The sequence below is a fragment of the Gossypium hirsutum genome, chromosome D03, assembly GCF_007990345.1.
Source record: "Gossypium hirsutum isolate 1008001.06 chromosome D03, Gossypium_hirsutum_v2.1, whole genome shotgun sequence".
Classification (NCBI taxonomy): domain Eukaryota; kingdom Viridiplantae; phylum Streptophyta; class Magnoliopsida; order Malvales; family Malvaceae; genus Gossypium; species Gossypium hirsutum.
Window position 1 is genome coordinate 51,063,081 of NC_053439.1, and position 19,162 is coordinate 51,082,242.

At 32.8% G+C, this 19,162-nt stretch overlaps 3 protein-coding genes across 11 annotated transcripts; 1 reads left to right on the forward strand and 2 right to left on the reverse strand.

The window, feature by feature from the left end:
- Nucleotides 1–630: 630 nt before the first annotated feature.
- Nucleotides 631–3,646, forward strand: LOC107927086 (pyruvate kinase, cytosolic isozyme). The gene is made up of 3 exons (XM_016858053.2): nt 631–1,344; nt 2,150–2,608; nt 2,738–3,646. Exons 1-3 carry the CDS (start codon nt 1,096–1,098, stop codon nt 3,443–3,445), a joined length of 1,416 nt encoding a protein of 471 aa, XP_016713542.2. The 5' UTR covers nt 631–1,095; the 3' UTR covers nt 3,446–3,646.
- Nucleotides 3,647–6,762: 3,116 nt separating this feature from the next.
- LOC107927087 (E3 ubiquitin-protein ligase SIRP1) lies at nt 6,763–8,868 on the reverse strand. Of its 3 annotated transcripts, none has more exons than XM_016858054.2 (2): nt 8,672–8,868; nt 6,763–8,144 (listed from the first exon to the last, which is right to left on the reverse strand). In XM_016858054.2, the coding sequence occupies exon 2, from the start codon at nt 8,083–8,085 to the stop codon at nt 7,009–7,011; it is 1,077 nt and encodes a 358-aa protein (XP_016713543.1). In that variant the 5' UTR covers nt 8,086–8,144; nt 8,672–8,868; the 3' UTR covers nt 6,763–7,008. The 3 variants fall into 3 exon arrangements, with proteins under 3 accessions (XP_016713543.1, XP_016713544.1, XP_016713545.1); XM_016858055.2 differs by having other exon boundaries at nt 8,698–8,860; XM_016858056.2 differs by having other exon boundaries at nt 8,560–8,822.
- Nucleotides 8,869–13,796: 4,928 nt separating this feature from the next.
- LOC107927088 (uncharacterized) lies at nt 13,797–18,661 on the reverse strand. 7 transcript variants are annotated; one of them, XR_005911519.1, is made up of 4 exons: nt 18,142–18,647; nt 17,524–18,051; nt 14,221–14,443; nt 13,797–14,022 (listed from the first exon to the last, which is right to left on the reverse strand). XR_005911519.1 is itself a non-coding variant. In XM_016858058.2 (4 exons), the coding sequence occupies exons 2-4, from the start codon at nt 18,244–18,246 to the stop codon at nt 14,390–14,392; spliced, it is 693 nt and encodes a 230-aa protein (XP_016713547.1). In that variant the 5' UTR covers nt 18,247–18,363; nt 18,501–18,661; the 3' UTR covers nt 13,797–14,389. The 7 variants fall into 7 exon arrangements, 5 of the variants coding, with proteins under 5 accessions (XP_016713547.1, XP_040946396.1, XP_016713550.2 ...); XR_001692372.2 differs by having other exon boundaries at nt 14,221–14,449; XM_016858058.2 differs by having other exon boundaries at nt 13,797–14,449; nt 18,142–18,363; nt 18,501–18,661.
- Nucleotides 18,662–19,162: the final 501 nt, after the last annotated feature.

Sequence of the window (19,162 nt, forward strand, 5' to 3'; positions counted from 1 at the left end):
AAACTGTCATAATAACAATCCTTAACATTTATAAATTATATCAATTTAGTTCTGATTCTAAAAAAAAAAAATTAACCCTCAACATTTACATATTATGTAATTTGATTTACTTTTCTAGTTTTGGATTTTTGAGTGTTCCTATTTTTTTTGTATATTTTTAATCAAATATAGCTAACGAATTTGTTTTTTTAATGTTTAGGTGAAAGAGTCACAGAAAAAAGTAAAATTATATAAAAAAATAAATTATACAATGTATAAATATTAAAGATTAATTATTTTTTTAAATCAAGAGTAAATTAATACAACATATAAATATTGGAGATTAAAATTGTTATTATATCAAATTTAAAAAGGTGCCACTATTAATTTATTAGTGATAAAAAAGATAAAATTAAATAATAGATAATAATTTTAAAACTTTTCATAATTGATAAAAATAATTTTAGTTGCTTAATAAAATATGAAATTTTGCTTTTAGAAAACTTATGTGCTATTTTGATAATTAATTTGGGATTTTTTTTTATGTCATTAGGATAAAGGAAAGGAATAATCCATGGGCAGGGGTGCATAGTTGGCGTTGGTTCAGACCCATGGTATTTGTTAATGCTTGTCCAACTGATTTGACATTCCTGTTGTTAAAAGACGAGGCAGGAGAAGGGCGAGACGAGGGAGATTTTTCGTGGCTCAAATAAACATCGAATGTGTGAATGAATGCAGTGGCCTTGGGAAATTCCAGTTGTCGCTCCGCCTTTTCATGGTTGTTGGGTCAAATAACAATAACCTCGGAAACCCGGAAAGGCTAAAACTGTCCAATGAGGCATGACCAATGTCAAGTCAAAAATCAACCAAATCTATACAATTAAAAAAATGGAAATTGCAGGGATTCCAACCTTGTTCCTCAAGCAATACCAAAGGTCCAAAACCAAACCAGCAAAGCAAAGCTCTTTTTTTTTTTTAAATAAATAAATACTAAAGTAAAAGTCGTCAAGCGCGACTCTCTGCTCTCATCTACTTTTCAACCTTTACTTCTGCGTGAGGAGAAAAAGGAAAAACCTTTCCACAAATCTGTATCTGCGTCTGCTTTGAAACTAAAAAATGGAAATCAATAACCACCATGAAGGAGGTTTCGAAATGGAGAAGAAGCCCAAGACGAAGATCGTATGCACTCTGGGTCCTGCATCCAGGTCCGTTCCTATGATCGAGAAGCTGTTGAGGGCCGGCATGAACGTCGCTCGTTTCAACTTCTCTCATGGATCTCATGCCTACCATCAGGAAACCCTTGACAATCTCAGGGCAGCTATGCTCAACACCGGCATTCTCTGCGCCGTCATGCTCGATACCAAGGCTCGTATTCCTTTTTTTCCTTTCTTTCTTTTAATCCTTTAATTTCACTTGTTACTTTAGTTTAACCTCTCTTCTCTCCTTGTTTTTTGCTTGGATCCGATTGCTTGTTTCTTCTGTTTCCAACATCAGTAGGATCATAGATCTAAATTTCAATCTGTATGCTTCAATAGTTTTCTTGGAAAACAGTCAAAAGTGCTCAAGGATATGTTCCAACTCTTCTATTTGCTACTTTTGAGATTAAGCCACATCGAAGGGCGTTATCCTTTTAATAGACCATAAGTTCAATTATGCAAGAATCAACTGCCTTTGTTAGTATACTTCAGGGATTGCATACTCTTGTTAGCATACGATTATGAGTTTAAACATAATCGGCCACGAAAAGGTAATGTTTGCGATTGTTTTCTTTTGTGATGGACCCGGTAGCCAACTAGAGAAGAATAGATGGTAATCATGATGATTTTGTGATTGCATACTTTTGATTTGATGACTGATGTTGTTTGCTTATAAGCCACCGTTATTATTCTTCATAAAAGCCAACGCTTGGGTTCAACGCCTCCAAAGATCCTCCAAATATATGAAAAACATAAAAGAATCTGAACATACCCCTTTTACTAACATAGAAATCTATCATAAACGGCTTTATCCTTTTTTTCTTTAAACATAGGATATCTGAAGAGCTCTGTGTATTTGCACAACCAATGTCCGTAATCTTTTATAAAGTATGGAAATTTTATTGATTTTTGTCTTGATTACAACATGGTAAAGCTGATTAACTGTAACTGTTTCTTCGTATGTAAACTTCCAGGGTCCCGAGATCCGAACTGGTTTTCTCAAGGATGGAAAAATTCAGCTTAAACAGGGTCAAGAAATCACCATAACAACTGACTATAGCATAAAGGGTGATGAGACACTGATAAGTATGAGTTACAAAAAGTTGGCCGAGGATGTCAAACCAGGGATGGTCATACTTTGTGCAGATGGGACAATCTCTTTTACAGTCTTATCTTGTGACAAACAAAAGGGTTTGGTTCACTGTCGATGTGAGAATTCTGCAGTTCTTGGTGAGAGGAAGAACGTTAATCTTCCAGGGGTCGTTGTTGACCTCCCAACCTTGACTGAAAAGGACAAGGAAGATATCTTGGAATGGGGAGTTCCAAACCAAATTGACATGATTGCCCTTTCTTTTGTTCGAAAAGGATCAGACCTCGTGGAGGTTCGGAAACTGCTTGGAAAGCATGCTAAGAATATTCTTCTCATGTCAAAGGTATGTTTGAAGAATTTTAGATATGATTTTTATTCTGTTTACATTTTGCTAGCAGAGAGTTTTGAAGAAGCAAATCATATAATAGTGGGATCCAATGGTTGTTTTCTTCCCTTTAAAATTCTATGGCAGGTTGAAAATCAAGAAGGGGTAGCAAATTTTGATGACATCCTTACAAATTCAGATGCATTTATGGTGGCACGAGGTGTTGGAATCCATGATAAAGTCTCCCGGCCAACCAGGGCTGAGGCCACTGATGTTGCCAATGCAGTTCTTGATGGCACAGACTGTGTGATGTTAAGTGGTGAAACCGCAGCTGGAGCTTACCCGGAACTTGCTGTTCAGACCATGGCCAAAATATGTGTAGAAGCAGAAAGCACTCTTGATTATGGAGATGTCTTCAAAAGGATTATGGAACACTCGCCAGTGCCAATGAGTCCGTTAGAAAGCCTGGCTTCTTCAGCTGTTAGAACAGCAAATTCAGCAAAAGCATCTCTTATATTGGTCTTAACCAGGGGAGGAAGTACTGCAAAGCTGGTGGCTAAGTATAGGCCTGGAATGCCCATTTTATCCATGGTTGTCCCCGAAATCCAGACTGATTCGTTCGATTGGTCGTGCAGTGATGAAGCTCCAGCAAGGCACAGCTTAGTGTATCGGGGTTTGATCCCAGTTTTATATGCTGGATCTGCCAGAGCTTCTCATGAAGAGACAACAGAGGAAGCATTGGAGTTTGCTATTCAGCATGCCAAGGCAAAGGGATTATGCCAAAATGGGGATTCGATTGTTGCTCTGCATCGGATTGGGACTGCATCCGTGATCAAGATCTTGACTGCAAAGTGATTTTTGGTTTGCATTTTCAATGTCAATTTTTGGATGGTTCCCTGGTACAAGGGGTAAGACACTGCTATTCTTATGCATCAGCTTTTTGATGTTCTCTTTTTGGATGAGAAACAAAACTCATTAAGATCACAAAGTATAATGTCACGACTATTTTTGGTGTTCCCTGGTAAAAAGAAAAAAAGAAGTGTGATTTTTGGTTCACATTTTGAATGTTTTACGTAACTATGTTTTTATGGACATTTTGATTCCTTTGAGGCTTGAAGTTGTCTTGTTTGAACTTACAACTGTTTTTGCCTTGCATATCTCCATATACTGTACCTCTGTTGGTACGCCATGTTTGATGCAACCGGAGGATTTTGCTGTTTTTGCTGGGTTTTCTAGTTGATGCTGTGGATGCTCTTCTATATTATTTACTTTATTTTTTAAAAAATTAGTAGCGAGATTAGGTCTAGAGTCTAGCTAAATGTTAGGTAATAATAACTTCGCTATTAAAACAAAAATAAAAGAAAGAAATGGAATGTAGGACTTGAATGTTAGGTAAGGTTATTTGCTTGATCAAAATCTACATCTGATTAATAAATAGGACTTCCCTTGTGCGAATTAGAGTTGTTTATAGGTTGAGCTGGACGGGTTTAGGTGCCCGTCTAAAAAAATGGGAAGGTTTGGAGAAAACTCAAAAATGGGAAGGTTTGGAGAAAACTCAAATGGAAACGTCTTTCATTTATTTTGTTCTTGCTTCCCTTTCCGATGGTGTTTCATTTTCAATGTTATTTAATGTTTGTTGTAATCTTCCTAGTTGTTTAGAACCGTCATTATTGGCGGATAAGCGTGGTTGTGTTATATTATATATCAAGCTTGACTCTTTTGATGTTTTATAATCCTTTTTCTGCCCAATAGAAAGGGTCGAGTAAAATTATATTGAGTTTACGTTTTAAATTATGTGATATCTTACTTTGGGTTTAGATCCAAGTATAAATATTATAACTGAACCAAAATCAAATTTTACTTAATCGAAATGATTTGATTAAATTGTGAAATCAGCTCGATTCAGTCAATTAAGTGAGTTTTAATAGTTAACTATAATAGATTATATATCTATTTCTAAAACAATTAATGCATATGTATATATTACTATTAATATAGTATAGATTATATAATATGATATAGCATTACATGATATAATAAACAATACATATATAATAGTTAATATATTATGTATTACTAGTATAACATATGATAGAATATTACATAAATTTATAACTATTAATGCGCATATACATATATATATGATATTAATCGGTCCAAAATCAAAATCGATTGAACCAATTTGATTTGATTCAATTAGCTCGATTTGATCAATTAAATTGATATCTAATCATTAACTATAATAGATGATATACTATTGCAAAATATAATAATATAGTATAGAATTATTACTAAAAGTATTAATATATGTATATATATAACTTTTTGTGCAATTAATATTTTAACAATAAAATCATTGAACAGTATTATGTAATATAATAATATACATTATAGTATCAATAGTTATGTATAACTTATTATATTTCAATAAATGTATATAATTAGTAATGTATTAAATACCATTAAAATTTTAATATTAACCGGTACAAGTCAATAAGCACCTGTATAAGTTAGTATCAGTTGAAATTAGCCAAAATACATCAAGATGGTCAAAACACACCCAAATCTTGATCATAACGGAACCTAAATTACTTTGTATCAATTGAGAAACTGATTGATACGTACCAACCGATAGAGTACCAACTACTATGATCTCTATTAAATATATATATATATATAATTTATGCTTTTTGTAAGACGAATTTGGATTGTGTTGTTAAATATAAAAGTAAAATAAATTATTACATTGAATTCAAAAAAAATTATAACTTAAGAAATTCAAAAATATTTAAATATGTCCACTCAATTCCAAAAAATTCTTAATCTAAAAGAATCTGAATTAAGAAAACCTAAACCTAAAAAATCCGAGTTTTAGAAAATTCAAATCCAAACTGATATGAGCCGAAAAAAATCCAAACTTGAGACATTCAGTCCGAGAAAAACCTGATCCAAGGCTACTCGAACAGTTGGTTTACCCTCCTCTAGGTATCAGTTATTTCTATGGGAGGTTTTTACCTTCAACTTCTAATTGTGAAGACGAAGTTGAGTATCACTTGCATTCCCCTTTTAAGCTTGGTTTTGGGTTTCTCCTTTCTAGAAATCCATTCCTGGTTCTCCACGAACTTGGCATCCATGTTTTTCTTTTGTTCTTCTCACCACTGAGGTATAGAATCATTGGCAATCTTCATCATCTCCATCTCCATATATGATTGTAATGCCAACAATCAGTTTTCTCAGTTTATCTTGCAAAGAAAAGAGGAGAAATTTTGGATTTCATTCAACACAAATTCTTGTCGGTAGAATTGTAGTCCATACTATATCCTTAGGAGCTCATTCTTCCATCAATTTTATCCAACTTAACAGAATCATCCTATTCCTATAGCCTTATCACCTCATTCTCCCACAACTTCACTTTTAACTTTCATCACATTCTGATCAGTCAACCACGTTGTAAGGTTTGCAGAGAAGAGGATAGTTGAAACAATTTTTTTCCCTTCGGTGTTTTGAAGTTTTTTCTTTTCCCTATTATTCAAGGACCTGAAACTTTATCAAGCTTGTTATAGAGAACCTCATAACCCGAAATCCAACCCGGCATTGTGACTTGTAACGCAATCTCGCAAGGTGAACACGATGGAACGCCTTGCAAGGCCAGCTCCTCGGGAGAGAGATATGCCAATTCTCCTCACAACCTTGCAAGGCGGGACATGCGAACATGTACGATGATATTTGGATACGAATCCTGTCGGAAAGATACGTTTAGGATACATGTCAAACTTAACGGGGAGTACATGTTGTCCCGAGCTATATGCATGACACCTGACTACCCTCTAAAATGTCACATCTAGTAAACCATGCCTTATAAATAAAGAAGAATCATTCCCTAGAGGAGGTAGAGAAACAAACCTCAACAAAGCTTAAATTTTTAAATAAATAAATAAGTGAGACTAATTTTTTTAAAATTAAGAATGTAAGACTAAATGCGCAAAGAGTACAGAAACTAAAACAAAACTTGACCATTCTCTTAGCCAAAATGTCTCATCCAGGTGCCGACGAATTTAGTCGATACTAGAATCTAAAGTTATTCTTTCCCTTCCCCCTTCCCATTCCCACAAGCATCATTTACAACACAGATGAACCTTTCAACCAGCCCAAGCAAGCAAATAATAAATAAATAAAACAAATAGGATCACTCAAATTTATAGAAACAAAATTACATCATATGGCATAATTCAGGATTTCGTAAAAGAATCGTTCAAGGGGCAAGGATCTACAAGAATACAGGGGAAAAAAAACCAGAACACTTTTGCAAGATGGAAATTCAACTTAAACTAACTATTGTACATTATAGGGAAGGCAGAATGGAATACTGAAGCATCAATCATATTGAACAATAAACAGGGTGCTAATACCAAACAAACTCAGTTCTCATTTGTTTGAGAAGCATTTCCGGATTGAGAGCTTGAAGCTGTCGAGGAAGATGAATTCCCTCTGCCGGACTGTGATCCTGATGTGAACAAGCCATTGAATGGCCATGGAAATGAAAACCTTCTCCCACTTCTCCCATCCCCTTCACCCTCTTCTTCCCCACTACCACGTCCGTGAACATTACTTTCACTTTCTCTTCTGTTGCTATTATTCCCAGGCCTCTCTGAATTGAGTTTCTGTCCAACAGCAGGTATTTGATATCTGCAAACTGGACAAGAACTATGGATCTCCAACCATGGCAATATACACCCACTATGAAACTTATGCTTACATGGCATTTCCCTTGCTTCACTACCAGCCTCGAAATCGTCCATACACACACAACATTTCAAATTCTCCTCAATTTTCACAGTTGGCAAGGCCATGATTGCCTCTACTTGTGCTGGTGGTGTTCCATATCTTTCGGGGTCGTTTTGTGCCACTGCCAAATGCTGCAACAATATATCTAAACCAGGACCGATGAAATAATCACCTATAGAACCTATGCGGTCGGAGTTTCGGTTTCGACCACCCGGATTGGAATCATAAGAGCCCTGGACAATGATAGTCTGATTGAAAGGATTGATGAAAATTACTCCGTCCCTATCCCTATCATTCTCAGAATTCTCGCCTTCAGATGCCATTCTCTCTCTAACACCTTGAAGCAGCTGCACGATCGATGCAGAGTTCCTTCTTCTATTCCTAATGATGGATTCAAGTTCTCGGTCCAAGTCAGTATCGCCTCCATGGCGAGCTTCGCCATCAGAATTCTCAGCATCCTCTTCTTCAAACTCGATACGTCTAAGTCTTCTGCGGCGACGAGGATTACCCAGCATACCTAACAAGATGGGAGCCCATAGTGAGAGTGCTCGATCAGATTGGATATGGGAATCCATGCCTGGAGCACTGTCTCTTGTACCATTGCTCATTTCTTCAATAAACCCACCTCGACAAAATGGGCATTTAATCTCAGCTTCCATGATGGGAGTAACCACTTGAGAACACTGATAACACCAGTACCTTGCTGCCATTGCTTCCTCCAATACCTGCTAGGCCTTTCCCTTTCCTATACTCCTATTTCATTAAGGTTCTGTCACAAAAAAACAGCAAATAGCATTATCAAAACCAATTACAGTCAATTAAAATGGAAAGCAATCTGCCCAAAAAGATCATTTTATTTGGAACGATTTTGCAGATCTACATAAATAATTCTCCAGATAAAAAGTTCCAGCATATTATTTGAGGAAAAAAAAATCCTTAAGCTACACGCTTATGTAATTAGATCCAACTCCTAAACCCTTCAAAAATTCACTTCTTTCCCGTTTTCTTTTCTTTTTATCCTCAAAAAGACCATCCATACAGATTCAGAAGAACCCCAAACTAAACAACTTACAGACTTCCAAGTCTTGACAATTAAAACAGTAAAGGATCTCTTAAAGAGTATGCTCCCTGTTTTTTTGGGGGGGTGGATAAAAAATTGTTTACATGAGAAAGGGGCAACGTACAAGGATCTGCGATTCTCAAACCAAACATGAATCTCCCCAGTGAAGGTGAAAACCCAAATCAGGGCAATAATTATAATCAACAAAACAAAAGATTTCAGACACCGAAACATACCGCAGAGATGTTCCGATTTCTCTTACCCTTAATTACGACAGCAACACTTGAAGAAAAACAAGAAGAAAGAAGCAGAATGTATTGAGTCAAATGAGATGAAATGGCTACAGTTGCACTTTTTCCTTTTATTATTGTAATAACATCATCCAAACGCGTTCTCTCTCTCTCTCCTCTATTATTTTTATTACTAATTAATTAATTCTCATTTTACCCATTTACCCTTTACTTACCTACTTGTATATATGAGAAAACCTTGACTTGACTTTTTTAACCTTGTCATTCCAAAATTTTGTTACATGTCAAATCAAACAACTTATATTTACATTAAAATTTTTTAAACATTACTTTGATATTTACGAGTAGTTGTTCATTGGTTCGGGTTCGAGTTGAGCTTAAATATAATATTAGTATATTTTATTTTTATTTTTATTTTTATTTAAGTCTCGATCCGAAATATAGACTTAAAATTTTGCTTAAACTCACTCATATTATTTTTTAATTTTTTTAAAAAATTTATTTATATTATATAATATAATAATTTTATACATTTTTTTATTTATTGAAATTTTTTATATAATCATCTTAACAATATTTTAATATTTACATTAGAGTAATATTATATATTCAGTATAGGTTTATTATTTTAATGCGTTCTAAATTATATAATATATAAAAATAACATAATATAAAGTATTATAAATTTAAAAACGAGTCGGCTCGGGCTCGGGCCTTAAATGCTCAAGCTCGAGTTGGACCCATATTTTAAACAAGTCTATTTCTTTTTGCCCAAGCCCTCTTAAATTTTGGACAAACCTTCAAACCTAGGCGAATAGTTCAACCCATAAACGAGTCTATTTACAAGTGTGTTGAATAATATATATATATAATTTACTATCTAATTATTTAATGATGATAAAAAAATATAACTATAAACTCAACACCTACATATACCAAGATTCCAATGATCACTTTTTAAGATTTCCTTCGATTTCTTGTATTTTTTATATCATGGATAGAAATTTTGACATGATCTAATATTTGTCAAATTTAAACATTTTGTGACACTTACAAGTATTAACTTTATATAAATTTTGTAGTTTCTTGTAAGAAAGAAAAAGGAAAAATAAATATTCCTAAATCATCTTATTCCTATTCCTAATCCTAATCCTAATCCTAATCCTCACAAAAGTCATTCAAACTACTTGCAAAGTTCCCACAACTTAGTCAATTAGCTAATTTTTTCTCTCAATAATTCATGAATTAGTGATATGAAAGTTGTCCTTAAAATATGTTATTATATTTATCAAATGTTGAAAGTATATTTGTAAATTGTATTATTGTGTATGGCAAGTTAATGTTAATTTTGTTGGATTATTTATTTGTAAGTATTATTATAATGATTAGAATTGTTTGTAATAATCGAAATCTAATATTTAATTGTCAGATCAATTCATAGCGCAAATTCATTTGAATGGAAATATGATTTCGATTAATGATGTAATCATATTACAATCGGATACAATCTTTAACATGTCCTTTAAGACTAATCCTTCATTGGACAACATGAAAAGGAGGATCCTGAGGAAAACCAAGGCTAGAAGTATTAACCGTATATTCAATATGAAGTACAGATTTTTTGAGGTCCATGTTAAGAACTAGTACCCTTAGTATAGTGATGTTGTCAAATGTATTTGTAATTTCTCAAACACATTAGATTAATAAAATTTCATCATTCATATTAATATCTTTTGTATAATGTCCTGAACGATTTTTGCACGCAAAGCAAAATGTAAGCAAACATTAGTTTATTGATTATCTAATGTTTAATTAATATTAAGTTGCATTATGTAGTTGGATCATAATGCAAGAAGGATAACTTATATTAGTAGATAATCTAAACGGTTCATAGTTTAATCGAAATTGATCAAGTCAATTAAAAGCTATTACGTCGTCTATCAAGTCCAATGGGAGATACTGTTTTGGGTATCGGAGCGAATAACTCCCAGAAGACAGAGGCATAGATGTAACTATTTGGACTGAAACTAATACGTTGTGTGTACGATTTCTGCATGATACAACTTCACTTGCAATAGTGGAATTCATAGCCCAATGAAGGATAAGTGATATCCTTTCATCGGCATTACATGAATGATTTATTTACTATTTGTTAATAATTGACTTTTTCATGAATGAATATGTAATGGTTACAATGAGATAAAATAAGATCATATTGGGTGAAAAAAATAGGATTATATTGGGTGAACGATTTTAACTCAAAGAGATTAAAGATATCTTATAAAGTTAACAAATACATGACAAGATTGTTAGACGAGCATTTGATAAATAGTTTTCGTAATGATATATAATAAGGGAGAGTTCAATATGATACTTTAGTGGAATGACTCAATGACTAAATAATGTTGCAATTAGTAGACGAAGAGTTGGAACTTAATTACAAATTATTTGAGCTCTAATTATATATATGTCTAATTGGTCCCTCCACTTGCTCGGTACAAGTCTAAACAGTTTGCAATAAAATCAACACGAATAAATGAAAGCAACGAATTAGAAAAACATATCGCATGTATCACTATCCACAATGGATGCATTTTTTCAATGTATGTAAAAGATGTCTTAGAGATTAAATTAATTTCTTGTAAATATTATTTAATTGATTGCAATCAAATAATTGTAGCTTGGAATGGAAATTAAATCAAGTAGTCATCGTGGTCTTAGCGAACAAGTTAGTTAAATTCATTTATTCATAGATTCTAATACAGTAAAGTCGTCATGACTTTAATTAAATTAAAATTGGGTTGATAAAATAATTTAATTAAGAAATTAATTAAAGTTATTTTAATTAATTAATTAAATAATATTTTCTTGAGAATATAAAATTAGTTATTGGGCCGGTAAAATTAAATGAGTTCATTTAAAAATCGGAAAACATATATAATTAATACTAGTACAAAAAATAGGTCCAAAGGCCCATCTACATAGTAAGGGACGACAAACCTAATGTTCATAAGGAGTTGTCGTCGCCACATATATCCCAATTAGGGTTTACATGTATTTTTATATTAAAATAATATTAGTTATTTACTCCTAGTTCAATTGAGACTTGTATTTTTCTCTATATATAGAGATCATTGGGTAAGTCAAACACACACCACTTAAGCGTGAATACAATGTCAAAATCTAGTGTGATTTATTTTCCAAAATAAATACTATATTTTGAGAGAGTTCGTCTTTCAATTTCTAGCTTTTGAGAAATTAATAATCCACTAAATATTAATATTTTTTTTCATTTTGTGCGATTGGTTCATTAAATTAGAGCTTACACTTTAAGCATACCAGAGTTCAATAGTAGTGAAGAAAATTGTTTTGGTCAAAAGATGCGAAATAAATAGGTTGTCTAATTCAAACAACATGTACTAATTTGATTAGGATTTATTGCTATAAAAAAACACAACCGCTTGATTTTAGAAAAAAATTAATTTTTCACTGTGCAACCAAATTTATTTCTAAATCGAATTTTTCCAACAATTTAGTAGAAGAGGGTGTAAATGTTAGATTTTGTGCTCTTAATGCAGTGATTTCATCACTATGCATGTAATTCTGTGAACAAGTTGATTAAATAAAATTTCATAATTAAATTATTACATTATTACATTATTACATGTTTATCTTGAATGATTTTTGCATTAAAATAAAAAAAATGAATAAACAAATATTGTTTCATTGATTACTTAAAATTTAACAAATATTAAGTTACATCATATGAAGGATTATGGTGCAGAAAAGACAAATTATATTAGTAGGTAATCTAAATAAGTTCGTAGTTCAAGGAACCAAAATGAGAAATTGATTCATGAGATTATTATGTTGTCTATTAATACTAATTACAGAGATACATTATCTTGGAAATTAGAACGGTTCACTCGATTATCTAATTTGACAATACAATTAACAAAACAACACTTAAGTAAAATTTATTCTAAATCTATGGTTTTATCTTCTTCTTTTTTTAATAATTCTGAAACTCCAAAATCTAAATGGGAGTTTAATTTTCTAATAACTATTAATATTTTTATAACTTATATATTCTTTTTATAGTTTTGCAATAATTAAAATGAATTTTGACCTTCGTTTGCTTTGAATCATCTGAATTTAGACAATTATTTGTCTAGACTCATTCTATATGTACATTTTTATTAATTTTTTTATAAATTATTAATATTTTTTATTTTTTTTTTACAAATTTACAATTTTACACTCATCTTGAATGATTATGGACAAATGGGATCATTCTAAATCTATGTATTTTATTAATTTTAAATTATTTTTTGTTTTTCTTCTTTTTGCTAATGTGGTTGTTTGCCATATCAACACACTTAACAATCAAACTGGTTAATTGATGATTTTCATTAACGAGAGAACCTAGTTGATTTTTTTTATCATCGAGGGTTCAATAAGATGAAACATTTTTTGAAGAGCATAATTGATTTTTTTTTACTAAGGATTTTTTTCTACCCTTAAACCTTTATTAATTGAAGTTATATAGATACAGATTGATGGTAAAAGTACCATGAAAGTCCTTGTACTAAGAGTCAGATTATATTTTATCCCCTCTACTCAAATAATGAACAAATTAATCTCTATACATTAAATTCAAGACCAAACTAGTACTATTAAAAATAATATTTGTACGTCAGAATGAGGTACACGACACATCACTTCTAACTATTTGATTATTCTCTACGTCAATTTTTAACAATAGAAAAAACTAAATTTCTTAATAGAAAAGATCAATTTACTCTCTTATATAATATGCTGACACTAATTTACTCGTTTTTGTGTACCATATATTCATAAATGACATTAGCAAAATGAAATGGATTCTAATTTTGTTGCTAAACGCATTGATTGGGATGCTATACCCTCCATTATTCATGAAGATTTGAGTCCATCCATAGTGAATTTACTTAAAATAAAATATTTTGGATGAGAAAATTCCACAATGGGTTGACTCAAATCTTATCAGAAAACAACTCAGAAGTCTGGTTTTTGTAAATTCCTTGGTAGAAAAATAATTTCTTTTTCTTTCATAATACGGAAAAGAAAATGAGAAAAAATCATTCCATTTAATCACCGGTAAAAAACCTCTCACAAATCTGTCAAAATGGGAATTTAAAAAAGAAAGACAGAATGGCGCAGTATTGTTCTGCATTTCTAAAGGATTTTCCAAAACCCACTCTTTAACACACTAAACCGGACTCTTCATTCCAACTAAACCTAGAGACATCTCAAGGGCATCCATCATACGGCATCTCAAATCTCAATGTTAAGCCCTGGCAACAAGTCAATGCAAAAGCAAGTTCAAAACAGCACAATGGTAGATGTTACCACTTACCATGCCCATGTGCTAGGCTTGGTTTCTAATCTAGACCTTAGAGCTAAGAAAGTAACTATGGCTCACTATAAACATACAAATTTGGAACTGCTTCTTAATTTGCAAAATCCTTCTTTTACTTTATTCTATTACTTACAAGATAAACTGATGATTGTCTTGTCTAACTCAGAGCTGCAGCTACATCCTGGGAAAAGAATCACTAAGCAGGAAGTTGTACAAATCCCACTCCCACCCATATCTGGGGCTGCCGAATAAATTTAAGAAGCCTCAAGACATATATAAGCGGTAATACTAAGCTGTGTTTTTCAAATATGTGCTTGAATTCGGACAATCTGAAGCACTTTTGGATCATTCTCCACCTGCAACTATTGAGTTTGGTAAAGGCGACAAACAAAGTGATGGACTGGCAAAACTTGAAAATATTGTAACCAATAAATTAGCAGCACAAGCTCGCATTATATACTGTTGTATAGACCACTTGACATAAAAAAGAATCACACTAATGCAAAAAAGACTGTTGCCAAATCCATGGACAAGGTACACAAACAGTAAACAACAAATTTAACCAAACATGGGACAAGACACCACATAGAATGTTGCCAAATCCAGTAAGAAAAAGACAAGAAAAGCAGCAAAAATACTGCATTACAAACTTATAAGACCGCTACTTTTTTAACAGTTAACAAACTTGTATCACTTATTTCAATATATCTTTCCAAATGATTTTTTCAATCTTCAAATAGGAATGAAGAAATATTCCAGACTGGTTCTAACCATTTGATTTCTAATTCTTTGGTTTTTCTTAATGCATGATAGAAATATGCTAATTGAGGGATTAAACTAATATAAGGTTTTGTGTTGTCAATTTACTATGAATGTTATTGTATATAATTTAGAAATTTAAGATTGTTTCATCAAATTTTAAAATAACTATGCCTCGATTGGTTACAGCATAATAACATTAGGAAATAGCTTATTCATTACATATGTATTACAATAGTTAGTATAAATTTTAAACTTGAAATTAGAAAGATGAGTAAAAGCTCTCGTAAAAAATAAGACCTCTTCAAAATAAGCGAAAATTTTTCCTTTCCTTTACGAAAAATAAGCCATGAGAGTGGCTAAATATTACCAATTGAATTAGTTTATTGTTAAATCATATCCTAAAACACGTGTAAAAAACAGTACACCTACCAAACATAGCATTACTATTTTGCTTATCTACCAAGCATAAAGGCTTTATGATCCTATACTTTATCTTCCATCAGTTCTATTGTATTTGAATCTAGGCTTAACTTATAACTACCATGTAGTTTTAGATTAAATAGCTTAGGCTTAACATAAAAGTATCATCGAAAACTTTCCATCATCTCTTATGATTGCATGATGCAAACTGCAAAGTTTTACATGTGAAGCTTAGAGATATTTTCTTTTCTGCTCTTTATTTAAATTCATTTTTCTCTATTATCTCAAGTACTCAAATAACAGAATTTCCATAAGCCCTCATCACCTAGCAGTTCTTCATCATTTGCAATTTCCATGTACCTTTTTAGACTATTTAGGGTATTTTATACCAGTTGTATTTTGCTGAGCTTTCAATTGTTAGGCTTTAGTTTAACATAAAATTATCATCAGAAGTTTTCCAGCATGACTGCTATTATTATCCAATATCAAACAGCCTTTCGTGTGACTTTTAACAAGCCCAAGGTCTGAAGCTAACTTCTCCATTCTTACTCATTCAACATTCTTTTCCAATAACAGGTGCGTTTGGATATTACAAAGTAATTAGATGAAAGTGTAATTACTAATATAGTAATTACACCCTCTTGTAATTACAAAAATTCTAGTTCCCTAGACGTGTTTGATATGGTAAGCCAAAATGTATAGAAAATTATCTCCCGTTAATATATATATTTTTTAGATTTTTCTAAATAAGATTAGTAAAATAACATGATTATATTTAAAAAATAAAATATGTATCCTACAATTAAAATACTATTATTATGGTATAAAAAATAACTTTTTATACTTAAATCATGTATGGACATGTTTGGAAAGCCATAAAGTAATTGCATTTGAGTATATTATATATAACAACCCATGTAATTACTCCAGTACTCACCCTCCCTCTATGAATTGGAGTGCTCCAATTACGCTAAATTCAATGAGACCTACTAATTACATTGGTTATCAAATATAGTGTGATTACAAGCAATTACACCCAAATCCAATTACTAAGTGGCTTTCCAAATAAGTCCTAAAAAATCCAAAAAGCTACTGACCTAGCTATCACAGCAAGAAGTACAATAGCAACAATTTAACTCTTTCCGCTATTCTATAATGTAATTTGTGATAGCACATAAGGCCTGGAAAGATAATTTATTAAACAAGCCACGGCAAGATCCAAAGAGTGACTGTACAAGGATTAGGAACTGCATGAATAAACTAGACAAAGAGGATGAGACTTAGAGGAATGGAAAAGCACACTCCACCCAATCACCAGAGTAACTTGATGCTGATGGTACTCAGAAGAAAATCTTATCAGATTAATATTAACATTCAAAGTCAAAAGTTCTATAACATGGCAGCAACCAGTGGATTCTTATCAGAAATTGGCCAGAACCTTTAATATTTCCTTTACATTGTTGTGCTAAATAAAATGTAATTCTGTTTTCAAGCTGACAATTAAGAGGGGTAATGTCAATAACTTTCAACAATCAAACCAAATAAGCAGAAAGCTTTCAAGAAATAAGATGTCAATCTTCATACTTACGACACTTGGTCTACAAGAAAGTACATAACTAGTCTTACTGAAAAAGATTGTATGACAATTTCAAACAATGAAATCGCTCCTAGATAGTATTACCATCAAAATTTAAATCTACATTGAAGTTAGAGACAGACTTATTTCTAATTTGAGCTATCTGTAAGAGTGTATGAATCTATGCAGAAGGATGAATAGGCTGCTAAAAGAAAAAGAGTAAAGCACAGCTCTAATGAGTTACAATGTCAACTGAAACTCTAAGGGGAAATAAGATGCTTAGGCAGAAAGAGTCCTAACAGGCGATGGCTTTAGCTAAGAAACTTCAGCACCAGCAGTGGATCCAGTTCTGCTAACAGCATTATTTTGACCCTATAAAATGGAGAAAGAAAATTTTAAAGAGATAGAGAACCATCAAGTAGTTTTGACTCTTTGTTTTCTTTTCTAAGAACTCAGATATCCAATAGTCACATTGGGCCTCGACTATTCTAGAGTCAAGCCAAGTTGGATCCCAAACTAGGGAAATTCTCAGGGCAGTTATTTTTCTGGTTCACAAGACTCGAAAATAAGACCTTGCTTAGGAGCACCAAACTCCTTACTACTAGGTCAACAGCGGTTGGTGAACCAGTTTTGACTTGTGATAACAAGAAACATAAAAAGAAGAGTAAGGGGTTATACCAGAAATGAATGTCTACTGGGCTGCTGACGGTCTTCAAAAAGGGAAGAGTAATAAGCAGGATCGTAGATGGAAGCTCCTAAAGCGTCATCAGAGTCATTGTGAGAGCACTGTCTGGAATTGGGTAGGGTTGCAGGGCTCAGAAAACTAGTTCTCAAATCGAAATCAGGGTCTCGAGGATTGGCACCACTGTTTACATATGAAATTCCCTGTCTATATATTTGAATCCATAAGAGGGACGAGCAGAATCTTACGCAAAACCCCACGATCTCCATGGCAAGCGTTAATCTGAGGGAGAAGGTGAACAACATTCCATTACGCTCGCTGGACAAGTTCCAAATATCGTGGGAAAAGAGGATGAACCACGAAATGTCAAGCAGAATGGCGCAGAAGAGCAAAACGGCGTAGGTTCGACCTAAGCTCTGACTGCTGCTCTCGATGGCAACCAAAGCGAACAATGCGATCCCCAAATTGATGAGCGACACACCGTTGTATAATGCGCCGAGGGATCCGATCAAGGAGCACCCGATCTGATGAATCAAATAACAGCTTTTACAAAAGCACAAAGAAACCCTAGATTTGTTTTGCTTTTAATCTCAAAAAGGAAGAAGGTAATTTACTTGGATGTAAATAAGGACGACGGCCAGATTCTGGAGCCTATCATAATCGCGAAGACAAGCGTGAATTCCATCTCTCACATTCTGAGAGCAAAAACAAACCATCATCTGCTGCGGTTCATCCAATTTTGATTGCTTCTTCAAAGCAATCTAATCATAACCAACTCCAACTCCAACTCCAACTCTTCTGTTTCTTTCCTTTCTGTGTATTTGGCTTAGGCCGGACTTCATTCAAAAAATGCAACAACCAAAGTACCAAATATTCTCAAAATCATCAATCAAATGATCCTTGTAATGTTCAAAATTAAATTAATCCTTTTCTAATAAATAAATAAATACATAAAGGGGCCACGAACATCAACCTCTTGTCTTCTCTCCTTTTTATTTGCTCTTTTCTCAAACAAACTTTTCCCCTTCCCCTTCCTCTTCCTCTTTCTCTTCCTACTCTCTCTTTTTTCCTTCTTTTTCTTTTTTATTTTTTGTAATGTATGGTATGCCACTATGCTCTGATTTCGGTTGACCATTGGTTAGGACTCTGTCAACTAGGTCCAACTGCCCAATGCATAAAGTCCAAACTGCCCCAAGTCTGATCCAATCATCTCCATAATCAATTCCATTAAAATACATATTTCATTCTTTAAAATATTTTTTATTTAATTTATCGATATTAGGAAAGGGGATGGAGGATAAAAAGGTTTGAATCATGATGGTCGATTTTGCACCGTTTCAGTCGTATAGGTCGGTGCACACGGTTTCAGTACTAAAGCAAAATAAACAACTTTTTTCATATTAGTGAAAATTTCAATCTATACTACTCGCACTAACTCGTTTCAGTCATTTTCAGTCACACTTGTCGAAACATGTTACACCAGCCGATGAGAGGATATCTTAAGACAAATAAATTTGTCTCTAAGACAAATCACCCTTGTCAAAAGTGTGTTGCATGTCATTAATTTCATTGAGATAAATTTGTTCTCTCAATATGATCATTTTATTTCATTTCATGAAAAGTTAATTATTAATA